The sequence below is a fragment of the Eleutherodactylus coqui genome, chromosome 3 (assembly GCF_035609145.1).
Source record: "Eleutherodactylus coqui strain aEleCoq1 chromosome 3, aEleCoq1.hap1, whole genome shotgun sequence".
Taxonomy (NCBI): Eukaryota; Metazoa; Chordata; class Amphibia; order Anura; family Eleutherodactylidae; genus Eleutherodactylus; species Eleutherodactylus coqui.
This window is the reverse complement of record NC_089839.1, coordinates 6,395,354-6,409,243: the sequence shown is the minus strand read 5'-3', so window position 1 is coordinate 6,409,243 and position 13,890 is coordinate 6,395,354. Positions and strand designations below refer to the sequence as shown.

Below are 13,890 nucleotides of genomic sequence, written 5' to 3'. Positions count from 1 at the left end.
CTCAATGCAGCCTAGCAGATAATCAATTCTTGCTAGAATCACTCAGGCGAGGCCGGCGGCTCCTCCGGTGAGGCAGGTCCTCCACTTCAATTGGCCGGGTTTATTAATTTCTAATTTTTATGCTTCTCTTGTGGTTGTGTTTCATGATGAATGATGATGCTGCGCCGACGGAGGGGGAAAAACAGCAAAACCGAGTCAGGAAGAGACAAACCGCTCGGATATTTAAAGGGGTCGCCCAAGACCCGCGTGCGATATCCATTCCATTACAGCCACCACTAGTGTTCTTGTAATCCACTTACCATTAAAAAGATGTCGCGTTCTGCCGATCCGCCGGATGGTCACAGGTCCGAGCTGTCAAAAACGCCAAGCTGCCACCGACATTACATACACAACCCAGGAGCCGCCGCAGCGCAGGGTATGCGGGCAGTGACAGCTGTAGGCAGGTTTTTTGTATTTCTGCACATCCCCTTTCCACCCCTAGAAAAATTATGCAACCCCAATTCCAAAAAAGTTGGGATCCTCTGTAAAATGTAAAGAAATAAAGAATGCAAGGGTTTGGAAATCTCATCTAACCCTATTGTATCACAGTAGAACATAGAAGACAAAATCAGAAGGGGGAGGGGAGACATTGTTCCATTTCATTAAAAAAAAAACTAGTTTAGAAATCGATGGCAGCAACACATCTCATAAAGGTTGTGCGGGGCCGTGTCTACCGTTGTGTAGCATCCCCTCTTCTGGGAAGTGAGGAGACCGATTGCTGGAGTTCTGGGAGAGGAGTGTTGTCCCATTCTTGTCTGACGGAGGATTCTAGCCGCTCCGCGGTCCTCGGTCGTCTTTGCAAGATGTTTTGTTTCCTAAAGCGCCAAATCTTTTCTGTTGGTGAAAGGTCCGGACTGCAGGCGGTGGGATCGGCCCCTGGACTCTTCTTCTGTGCTCTTGTCATGGATGCAGTGTGTGGTTAGCATTGTCTGGCTGAAATATGCAAGGCCTTCCCTGGAAGAGACGTTGTCTGGATGGAACATATGTTGTTCTAAAACCTCTACATACCCCTCAGCACTGATGGTGCCCGCCAGGATGTGTGCGCTGCCCGTGCCATAGGCGCTAATGCCACCCCATACCATCAGAGATGCAGGACTGTGCGCTGATGACAAGCTGGATGGTTCCTCCCCTCTTGAGTCTGCTGGACACGGCGTCCGTGGGTTACAAAAAGAATTTCACATTTTGGTTCATCCGACCACAGAACACTTTCCCATTTTGCTCAGTCCATTGTAAATGATATTTGGCCCAGAGAAGACGCCGGTGTTTCTGGATTGTGTTGGTATATGGCTTCTTCTACGCTGATACAGCTGTAACTTGTATCTGTGGATTGTATGGCGAACCGTGTTCACAGGTGATGATCCTGCGCCCTGCAGTGATTGTATTACAGAATCATACCTGTTTATAATGCAGTGTCGCCCGAGGGCCGGAGATCTCCAGCATCCAGTATTGACTGTTGGCCTTGTGCCTTTTTAATTTAATTTTTTAATTCAAAGTATTGACAATTTTATGTTAAATATTTTTCTAAAATATCTCCACATTTTTCAGACTTGCAGGTTGGTGAGGCCTCCGACCAGCTTCACTTCTGAGAGATATATGTTCTGCTGTGAATAACATGGCCATATGAGATTTCTAAATCCTTGCATTCTATTTTACATTTATTTACATTTTACCCAGTGGGACATATTTTGGGGAATTGGGTCTGCACATATTGCACTGATAAGCAGTTTGACTGGATTATGCTTGAGCAGAAATTAGTAAAATAGCATACACCAGAACACCAGAACAGCCCAGTGAATAAATACTGTACCAGAATCAAGCTCATATCATAGGTACAGCTCTAGAACTAAGCAAAGGACATAAATGCAGCATCAAAGCCAAGTTCAGTACATAAATCGGGCCCCAGATCAAGTTCAGTACATAGATACAATACCAGAACCAGGTTCCTAAGATAAGCAGCAGAACTACGCATTTGTGTTGCGGGGGCATCACTGGACTTACAAAGGGCAGGAGACAAAGCCAGGATGTGTTTGACTTATGCAGGTCCATAAGACGCTGCCACACAGAGGAAGATCATCATCTGGCCCAGCAGACCTTAGAGAGTGATTCTCCCAAGCATACATCTGCCTGGTAGCCTACAAGCTGGTGGCTGGCAACTTGTGCGACCTCATAGATTGCCTGTAGGTAAGGACAGCCATGTATGCGCATATATCACCTGCTGCATCCCTGGCAGTAAACTGCACAGGTGGCTGGTAAGAGCATTGCTGCACAGACACTTTATTGCCAGGGAAGCAGCTGCTGACGTAGAAAATGAAGTGTAAAGGCTCGTGCATCGTCTACATGATATCGGTGAAGGTTCAGGATTTTTGGCAACTTGGACACATGATCCACAGTTTGGTGGAAGAAATCTTTTATATTACAAAAATGTTAGTGGTTGCCGCAGCAACAGAATTAATGTCACTAGAGTGACCCATCGCTACGTGAACATAAAATGCTCGGAAAAATAGTTATAAATATTTTAAGAACTGTCGAGACGAGGATTTAGCTTGACCTGTTCGCAGTCCACGGCTCGGTCTTCCACGCTTTGGGGACATGGCAGCACTTGATATGAACGCCGCGTAGCAACGCTTGACTCTCCCTAGCTGTGCGGTTGGCTGAAGCACAACAGCGCCGCAAGACTTAACACAGGAACTTTGACCTCGCCCAACAGTCACTCAATCTATCAAACTCAAATGTTATGATTTTACGGCGGTGGTGAGGATGTCACAAATCTAATGACACCAAAATCATCCACTAAAGGTCACACAAAGGGGTCAAAGCGTGGTTTCCCTGCTTTGTTGTCACTGTAGTCCCATTCCAGCTTTGAGCTCAAAAATTCAGTTATGTCTGACAGTCTGGTTGCTAGGGAATACACTGCATAACAACCACAACTCCTTCCTGAAGTAGTTAGTGCAACTGAACATATAAACTACGTTATTAAAAGTATTTTATTCTCGTTTTTCAATCCGATGTTGGCCGCCTTCGGCCTCTATTTTTTTAGGGGTGCTTTAGCTAGTGATGCTGGGTATGGTGGGCATGCATCGATACAGCGTTCTAGTCCGTCCCAAAGATGCTGAATGGGATTGAGATCCAGACTTCGGGTTGATCAGTGAAGTTTGCAGATGTTGTGTTTGCTAAACGAAGCCTCAACATGTGTGCCATATGACATGGCGTTCTGTCATGTTGGTAGAGACACGGAGCTGTAGCGGAGTATTACCACAGGGGAGGTGATGCCACATTGTCCAGAATGTCTCTGAACTCATTGGTGTTGATGGTGGACTTCAATATAACCAATGGCCCAAGTCCTTCCCAGCAGAAACCCCCCCCCCCCCCACTCTCCCCCATACCATAACAGAACCTCCCCCAAACTTCACTGTTGGGACGATGTAGTCACAATGAAATCACACTCATGTGCCGCCATCCGATGGGAATCTGGTGTACTGTGACTAAGCTGTCCACAACTCTTACAATCCATCGCTCCAAGCACCATCGTAGGCGCCACTGTGCATTCAGTGTCACGTGGTACATGGTAACCCATCACATGCCACTCCCTACGGATGGTTCTGGTGCTAATGGATGTCACAATGGCCTGTGAGACCTCCTGAGCAAGGACAGACGATGTGTGTGATGTCTTCACAGCTCCTACAAGGCTTCGCTGTCCACGTTCTGCCAGTTTATTAGGTCTCTCTGAACATGGCAGCACCACGCACACTGGATAGCTTACATCTCCCAATAACATGGCCAACAGTGGACTCTGGAAGGTCCAGAAGCTGTGATGTCTTGTACTGATTGGTTGGTGACATCCCATGACCAGACCCCGTTGTCAGCTCTACACCTGGTGACATCCCACCACCAGACCCTGTTGTCAGCTCTACACCTGGTGACATTCCACCACCAGACCCCGTTGTCAGCTCGATAGCTAGTGACATCCCACCACCAGATCCTGTTGTAAACTCTACACCTGGTGACATCCCCCACCAGACCCCATTGTCAGCTCTACACCTGGTGACATCCCCAGACCACGTTGTCAGCTCTACACCTGGAGACATCCCCCCACCAGACCCCATTGTCAGCTGTACACCTGGTGACATCCCACCACCAGACTCCGTTGTCAGCTCTACACCTGGAGACATCCCCCCACCAGACCCCATTGTCAGCTGTACACCTGGTGACATCCCACCACCAGACCCCATTGTCAGCTCTACACCTGGTGACGTCCCTCACCAGACCCCGTTGTCGGCTCTACACCTGGTGGCATCTCACCACCAGACCCTGTTGTCAGCTCTACACTTGATGACATCCCTAGACCTCGTTGTCAGCTCTACACCTGGGGGCATCCCACCACCAGACCCCGTTGTCAGCTCTACACCTGGTGACATCCCTCCACCAGACCCCGTTGTCAGCTCTACACTTGATGACATCCCCCAGACCCCATTGTCAGCTCTACACTTGGGGGCATCCCACCACCAGACCCTGTTGTCAGCTCTACACCTGGTGACATCCCTGCACCAGACCCTGTTGTCAGCTCTACACCTGGTGACATTCCACCACCAGACCCCGTTGTCAGCTCGATAGCTAGTGACATCCCACCACCAGATCCTGTTGTAAACTCTACACCTGGTGACATCCCCCACCAGACCCCATTGTCAGCTCTACACCTGGTGACATCCCCAGACCACGTTGTCAGCTCTACACCTGGAGACATCCCCCCACCAGACCCCATTGTCAGCTGTACACCTGGTGACATCCCACCACCAGACTCCGTTGTCAGCTCTACACCTGGAGACATCCCCCCACCAGACCCCATTGTCAGCTGTACACCTGGTGACATCCCACCACCAGACCCCATTGTCAGCTCTACACCTGGTGACGTCCCTCACCAGACCCCGTTGTCGGCTCTACACCTGGTGGCATCTCACCACCAGACCCTGTTGTCAGCTCTACACTTGATGACATCCCTAGACCTCGTTGTCAGCTCTACACCTGGGGGCATCCCACCACCAGACCCCGTTGTCAGCTCTACACCTGGTGACATCCCTCCACCAGACCCCGTTGTCAGCTCTACACTTGATGACATCCCCCAGACCCCATTGTCAGCTCTACACTTGGGGGCATCCCACCACCAGACCCTGTTGTCAGCTCTACACTTGATGACACCCTCAGACCCCGTTGTCAGCTCTACACCTTGTGACATCCCCCCACCAGGTCCTGTTAGTTCTATACCTGGGGGCATCTAATGGTTTCTGTACTGGGGTCTCCTGTGGGATCCTCTCCTTTATACCTGATGCTCACACATCTGATTTCCATATTCCCTTCACCTGACAGCACAGGATTGGGGGGGTCCAATATTTTTGTCGGCATAGTGTATTTAGGATGTAAAGGGAAACCAGGGCACGTTAAAGGACTCTTCCGATCTTTGAGCTACACCTTCAGGAAGTGTATGACTCGCCCACTTCTACTCAATGTAATAAAGTTTTTTGTTTTTGATATTGATGAACTTTTCTCCTGGCGCCTGCACTATCTCTCGCACATCTCGTATAGAGGCGTCCAGATGCAATGCTCTAACCTCCGATAGGGCAGCATTACTGTAAGCACTTTCATCAGGTCGGGTTATTCTATCTAAAGACAATTAAATAGGAAATTAGGAAAAGAATGGTTATTAAAATAATTTGGTGTCCTTAAAATAATTACCATTTCAGTGCGAGCCCCCGGGTGAAGGGCAAGTGATACGTAGCTCCTGTGTGCCAGCTTTTTCCAGACTAACAGAACATCATTAAGAAAGAGATCAGACACTGAGCTCACAGAATGTATAATGTCGTCAATGAGTATCCGGGGAAAAGTGGACGTTTTTAGTGAAAACCCAATGTTTTCAACTGCAAAAGTCACTCTTCTTTTCTTTTGTAAAGTTGCTCGACCCTCTGATACAAAATAGTTACATGAATTTAAGATGTGGACTCTTTGTTTGCTTCTGTTTCATCGGCCCCCAAAGGTGAGCCGATCATGGGGGGTCCACCAATTGTTAGCGGGGAAAGAAGCAGGCACATCGTAGCTTGGGAAGTTTTTTGGCCTCCTGTACAGACGGGTCAAGGTCCGCTTTTTATACTTTTTATAGCTATGATACTTTTGGGGGTAGGTACATGTTTTTCCACTTAAATGATATATTTTGGGCTCACAGTCATTTTTGTAATAGGGCTTCATTAGAAATTTTACACCATTTGTCCTCTGCAGCTTCTAAATATTGCAGTATATAGTAAACCAGGCTTCATAGGAGACTCATTATTGAGGCTGGACTGACCTTACTTTTTAGTCGTCTTCTCCTCTCTTCACCTCCTCTCTTCACCTCCTCTCTTCACCTCCTCTTTTCATCTCCTCTCTTCTCCTCCTCTCTTCTTCTCCTCTCTTCTTCTTCTCCTCTCTTCTTCTTCTCCTCTCTTCTTCTTCTCCTCTCTTCTTCTTCTCCTCTCTTCTTCTTCTCCTCTCTTCTTCTCCTCCTCTCTTCTTCTCCTCCTCTCTTCTTCTCCTCCTCTCTTCTTCTCCTCCTCTCTTCTCCTCCTCCTCTCTTCTCCTCCTCCTCTCTTCTCCTCCTCTCTTCTCCTTTTATTTTCTCTTTTTATCAGCTAATTCTCGACTACAACAAAAACAGACTTTGTTGTGGTCGTAAATTACACAATGAGAAGGTGCAGAACAGGAGAGCAGAAGGAAACAGAGCCATCAGTCCAGCCTCACCAGCGGATCTCCTTGTGATACTCCGTCTACAGTTTACTATACACCCTGATCTGTTCAGCTGCAGAAGATAAACCCTGCAAACATGACTGTCAGCCCAAAATGCATGCATTTAAAGGGGAAAATGTACCTGACAAATATATGATGCCACATTTATTATATTTTCTGGATGTTTTTACGCCTACATCCATGTTTTTGAAAAGACAAAGGCGTGCAGCTAACGAGCTGTACAAGACCCAAAATATATTAAAAACTTGTGAATATCGTGGTTGTCGTAAGAAGAGGAATGTGTCTAACGTGCCCAGAGCGGGGCACCAACTTTATAACGCTGTTCCAATAAATCTGGTGCAATTTTCTTCATTGATAAAGACCAGAGGAAAGTGTTCTAGAAAGTTGTAGAACTTTCCATTCTACAATGACTAAAGGGGTATTCTGAACACCTTTCTGGCAGACCCCCAGCTTCAGTCTATAGAAGTTACAGAAGCTGAGCCAGCTTGCTTCCTTGCCAAGAAGTTGGGATTCAGGACTCATGTTGAGCCTATACAGGAGTCCTGTAAGTGGTGGTGCAACCTTTGAATATATCTAAGATTCTATTCAAATCTGTTGGATCCGTCATATGACACCCAACGCTGCTCATGGACCTGCGGTTTATTGACCAACGCTGCCCAGGGACTTGTGGTTTATTGACCAACACTGCTCATGGACCTGCGGTTTATTGACCAACACTGCCCATGGACTTGCGGTTTATTGACCAACGCTGCCCATGGACTTGCGGTTTATTGACCCACACTGCTCATGGACCTGCGGTTTATTGACCAACACTGCCCATGGACCTGCGGTTTATTGACCAACGCTGCCCATGGACTTGAGGTCTATTGACCAACACTGCCCATAGATTTGCGGTTTGACCAACGCTGGCCATGGATTTGTGGTTTGACCAACGCTGCCCATGTTACTGTTTATTGACCAACACTGCCCATAGATTTGCGGTTTATTGACCAATGCTGCCCATGTTACAATTTATTGACTGACGCTGCCCATGGACTTGCGGATTATTGGCCAACGCTGCCCATGTTACGGTTTATTGACCAACGCTGCCCATAGATTTGCAGTTTATTGACCAACGCTGCCCATGTTACAGTTTATTGGCCAACGCTGCCCATGTTACGGTTTATTGGCCAACGCTGCCCATGTTACGTTTTATTGACCAACGCTGCCCATGTTACGGTTTATTGACCAACGCTGCCCATGTTACGGTTTATTGACCAACGCTGCCCATGTTACGGTTTATTGGCCAACGCTGCCCATGTTACAGTTTATTGGCCAACGCTGCCCATGTTACGGTTTATTGACCAACGCTGCCCATGTTACGGTTTATTGACCAACGCTGCCCATGTTACGGTTTATTGGCCAACGCTGCCCATGTTACGGTTTATTGGCCAACGCTGCCCATGTTACGGTTTATTGACCAACGCTGCCCATAGATTCGCAGTTTATTGACCAACGCTGCCCATGTTACAGTTTATTGACCAACGCTGCCCATGTTACGGTTTATTGAGGTCCATCTGGGTTCTATTAATTGTTTAGGGTATTTTGCCAGGAAGAATAGACTGAAGAGCTGAGCTGAAGTGTGAATGTAGTGTAAGGCTCCTTCACATCTGTGTCTGAGATTCCTTGTGGAATCCAGGAGAAAATAGCGCTACATGTGACCATGCCAGAGGGTATAATGGAAGGCGGGCAGATCCCATTAAAGTGCGGTCGGTTCGTTCTGTTATGGGAAAGGTCTGTTGTGGCCAGGGATTCAGTTTGCCTGGTCCCACGACAGAATAGGCGAATGGAATCTAACGAGCCCTCGGATGGAGAAAACCCTCTTCTGAGCTCTAAAGGTGTTGTAACAGAAAGCAACTTGTGTTCATATAAGCGGGTTCTTCCACTCCGGACCCCCTGTCTGCGAATCTGAGCAGAGACCCCCTGTAGAGTGGTTCCCATTCCAGCGGACTTTGTCCAGTCCCCCTATTACAGGTTGGTAGGAATGGCCGTCCAGTAATACTACAGTGCCCGCTGACTGGCCGCCCTCCACCTGGTGATCGGCTGCTCGCCCCGGCTCTCGCATATATTGGCACAACCCCGTTTGGTTTAGCAAAGGGCCAATGAGCACTGGGCAGAGTCCTATCTGTTCCTGTCATCGGAGCCATACTGTCTTTGTGGGCTGCCATTCAGCCTCCATTGAACTCCTTGTGTACAGAAGGTCCCGGAAGTCTTCAGACCCTTGCATTTTTAATTTTTTTTTAACCTTTTTGTGATGTTGCGTCTTTGTATCCCCCCCCCCCCCCTCATTCTGCACTAAATGCCCCATAATGACAAAGTGACAACAGAACCCTGAAAATATTTGTGTTTTTTGTTTTGTTTTTTAAAATATAAAAAACTCCCATCCTGCATTGACCTCTTCACACCCCGTACTCCGTATTAGTTGAAGCCCTCTGGCAGTGATTCCAGCCTCCGGTGGTCTTGGGGATGATGCCACAAGGTTTGCACCCATAGATTTAGGGATTTTCTGTCCTCTGCCAGGCTGGATGGGGACTGCAGAGCAGTAGAAATTTTTTTGTAGCTTCTCCAGATCTGAGCCTCCACACAATCCCGTCTCTGAGCTCTGCAGGCAGCTCTGTCCTCCTTTTGGTTTTGGCTCTGATTTGCATTGTGAGCGGTGAGACTTTATAGAGACAGGGAGGCCTTATGTCCAATCAGCTGAATTTACCACAAGTGACTCCAATCAAGGTGTAGAAACATCTCAAAGATGATCAAGAGAAATAAGAGACCCCGAGCTGAATGTCAGGTGTCATAGCAAGGGGTGTGAATACTTATGTCAATGCAAAATGGTCTGCATTTTTTAAAAATTTTCATAGATTTTCGACATTCTGTTGTCACTGTGTCATTATGGGGTACTGAGTGCAGAACGAGGGGGACACAACATAACTGCATGTAAAAGTAGTGAAAGGGTCTGCAGACTTCCCAGCCCCGCTGTACGTAGACCCGTCCACCGGACGCAGCGCTTCCTTTTATCTGTCAGCCTACAGCATAGTTTCAGAGGCGTTCCGGTAAAGAGCTCATGGACTTCTATGGAGACATAGTAACTGGAGCTGCGGGCGACCACAACCCCCGTTTAACCCCTTGCCTGCAGCCCATGTCAGGCTTTGCTTGCAGTACTCCCAATGCTGATGGGGATCTCTGCGACTCGCTCGCCCCTCCGTTAAGGCTGCGGTGATGGAGTGCGGTGCTTACAGCAATTAGCTATAATTGTATTTTATATTGCTTACCATAGAAAATGATTTTCTTTTTGCATATTACCTTTACAATAAATGGGCAGCAGCGTTTCCTGTAATAAACATGGCTGACAGGACGGCATTAGGAACCGATTGATAACCTAGAAGCAGGATTGTGATCCCGCGCTGCGATTAATCTGGGCCATTCACCTGTCAGCGGCCGCGGGCTTTGGTTTCCGTCTTTTTTTCCCTTCGTGGCGGTAGGAAGATTGCCAGATCTTAAAATTAAAAAGCATTCCTTTTCTATTATTCATTGTGGTAGGATTTACGGCGGGGGGTTTATTCGCTGAGCACTTGTCAACAAACATAATTACGCTTCGATATAAACAAGATTGGTGGCCGTATTACGGGCCGTCCTGCGAGGAGCCTCTGATTGGAGCCCAGATTATATCCAACATATATCTGCTTGACGCTTTGTCTCTTCTTTGTTAACAGTTTTGTTTGTTAATTACTTTCAGACAAACGAGTGTCCATTTAGGATCCTTGTTTATGGGAGACATCAAACGTAGAAGAAAGGCGGCTCCGCTCCCGGGACCCACGGCGTCTGGTGAGGAATTGTCTGCTTATTGATGTGCTGCTTAACGTAAAGCTTCACCTGACTGTCCCCAATGTAACAACCCAACTGCTTGGAAGACTTCCTAACAGTTTTGGCGTTACTTTTGGAAACAGTCAACAAGCTGCTGTTGACAGATCTGCTGCTGTACTTAAAGGGTTACCCCCATATCAGCAACTTATCCCCTATCCACAGGATGGAAGATAGCTTTCTAATTGGTGGGGGTCCCACTGCTGCACACCCTGGAGCGCGGGCCACCGACAACAGTAACAGATCTGTCAACAGCAACAAAAGTAACAACAAACTATCAAACACTAATTACATTTGCTGCTTGGAAACAGTCAGCAAGCTGTTGTTGATGGACCTGCTATTATGTGTCTTAAAGGGTTTTTCCCTCATAGGAAGTTATCCCTTATTCTGTGGCTAGGGGGTAACTTGCTATTTCCTATTCTGCCTAGCGCACCTAATCACCTTGCTCAGCCTGCAGTACCAACTCGAGCCACTGTGCAATGTATGGAGCTGCAACTAATCAGCCAGCAGTGGGACAACTACTTTAAAGAATTTTCTATACATTGGTGAGGACTTTGGGTCGAGTGAATTGGATATTGCCCGATCCTGCGTTAGCGTCTTCATGCCTGACAATGTCACATGCCCACCACTAACAAAGCGCCCCACCGTGTCACGGCAGAATACCGCTGGGCTACAGGAGGTGCGGTCCCACCTTCTCGGCGGGGTCCGTGACTTCCCTTGTACTTGCAGTATCTGCCGTTTGACTTCTGCCTTAATTCCTCCTCTGCACCCGGCGCCGGTGCTTTCCACCCATGTGCCGCCCCAGAGGCTGCCGCAGCGCGTTCTGCTTCCAAGCGCTGTCCCTTCTGACACATAATTCGCTGGCATGCCACGGTGATACTTATGATAATTAAATATATGACTTAATTAGAAAGCAGAAGTGGCTGGCCCAGTTTCTTCTTCATGCTGGCCCTATCTACCCCGCACACCCCACGCCTTCATCTCCAAACCAGGACAGGGGACGGATAATGAAAAGCCTCCCCTATGGGAGCCGCGCGAGACGCTTTTAAGTGCCGCTGCCATTAAATGGGATTGAAAAACGAGGCAGGAAAGACATTAATTGCAGAAAGTTTCCAGCTGCAGCCTCGTGTAGCTTCTCAATTCACCCAGACCCGAACGGCCCGCGTCTCGCTGCCTCCTCCCGCGTCTCCCTGACGCGTCCCTCGTGCCGTTCTCTTAATTCCATTTGCAGGGAAGATAACGTAGAAATCAGGTTTTCTGTTCTGAACTTTTCTTTCTGGTTCTTTAGTGTTAAAGCTTGTACATTCTGCTATAAGAAAATACACAGGACTTCTTCCTTCGTGGAACAGCGCCAACCTTGTCCATAGGCTATAATGCAGTACTGCAGCTCAGTCACAGAAGGCGTGACAGAATGACTACAGATCTGAGACACAACCTTATCTAGATGGAACCTATAACACTCTTCATCCTGGTTTTTTATGTGTGTTTTTTTTTGTGAATACAATTCAAGACTTGCAGTGACGACTGACACAGAAAATGCAGGTGGATTAAGGGCGCAGTGGGATACAACTGAAGAAGAATATAGATGTAGGGTCACCTCTACCATGGGGCAACCTGAGCTTGCCACCTCCGACAGCAGCCTGCAGGACCACAGAGGGGCAGCAGGTTGCCATCCGGACACTATTTAATTTTAACCTTCCCTAATTAATGGCTGGTAAAAAATTGCCAGCTGTGAGCCAACCGGGCAGCAACCCAAGGAGCACTCACTTAGCCGCCCTGCGGTGATCAGTCTGTGGCTCGTGACCGCTCTGCATGGCGGCTTTGTTCCTGTACCCAGCGCAGGCGCCAGGCAGAGGGGTCACAGATTGATCACAGCAGCGGTAGCAGTCGCTGGACCAGGGCTGTAGACGGAGTTAGTTAACTGCTTGTTGGGATACTGCCTGGCTGGAGGTCCACTACTGGACCACTGTGGGGGTCACTATTTACTGCCACGGTCACTATGGGAGACTCCATTACAGCTGGGGCCACTATAGGGGTTACTATTGCTATTGGGGCCACTAAGAGTGATACTGTTATTACTGGGCCCACTATGAGTGGGTCACTTTTTTTACTTGGGCCACTATGGGGATAATATTACTGCTGGGGCCACTAAGGGGAACACCATTACTACTGGGGGCCACTAAGGGGGACACCATTACTACTGAGGCTACTAAAGGGGACACTGTTGCAGCTGGGGCCACTAAGGTGGACACTATTACTGCTGGGTCCACTAAGGGGCGCATTATTACTACTGGGGCCACTAAGGGGGGCACTATTACTAAGGAGGGCACTATTACTGCTGGGGCCACTGTGGGGGGCGCTACTACTGCTGGGGCCACTAAGGGCGGCACTATTACTGCTGGGACCACGAAGGTGAACACTATTACTACTGGGGCCACTAAGGTGGACACTATTACTGCTGGGAACACTAAGGTGGACGCTATTACTCCTGGGGGCCACTAAGGTGAACAGGATTACTACTGTAGCCACTAAGGTGGACGCTATTACTACTGGGGCCACTAAGGTGGATGCTATTACTACTGGGGCCACTAAAGTGGAGGCTGGTACTACTGGGGCCACTAAGGTGGAGGCTGTTACTACTGGGGCCACTAAGGTGGAGGCTGTTACTACTGGGCCCAATAAGGTGGAGGCTGTTACTACTGGGGCCACTAAGGTGGAGGCTGTTACTACTGGGGCCACTGAGGTGGACGCTGTTACTATTGGGGCCACTGAGTTGGACGCTGTTACTACTGGGGCCACTGAGGTGGACGCTGTTACTACTGGGGCCACTGAGGTGGACGCTGTTACTACTGGGGCCACTGAGGTGGTCGCTGTTACTACTGGGGCCACTGAGGTGGACGCTGTTACTACTTGGGCCACTGAGGTGGACGCTGTTACTACTTGGGCCACTGAGGTGGACGCTGTTACTACTTGGGCCGCTGAGGTGGACGCTGTTACTACTGGGGCCGCTGAGGTGGACGCTGTTACTCTGGGGCCACTGAGGTGGACGCTGTTACTCTGGGGCCACTGAGATGGACGCTGTTACTCTGGGGCCACTGAGGTGGATGCTGTTACTCTGGGCCACTGAGGTGGACGCTGTTACTCTGGGGCCACTGAGGTGGACGCTGTTACTACTGGGGCCACTGAGGT

At 48.7% G+C, this 13,890-nt stretch overlaps 1 protein-coding gene across 1 annotated transcript in view; it reads left to right on the top strand.

The window, feature by feature from the left end:
* The window catches only part of GPATCH2 (G-patch domain containing 2), a 173,833-nt gene that overhangs the window by 120,236 nt on the left and 39,707 nt on the right, over positions 1-13,890 (top strand). The window contains exon 9 of the mRNA XM_066595076.1: positions 10,577-10,665. Coding sequence (XP_066451173.1) covers positions 10,577-10,665 — 89 coding nt within the window. The remainder of the gene's footprint in view (positions 1-10,576; positions 10,666-13,890) is intronic.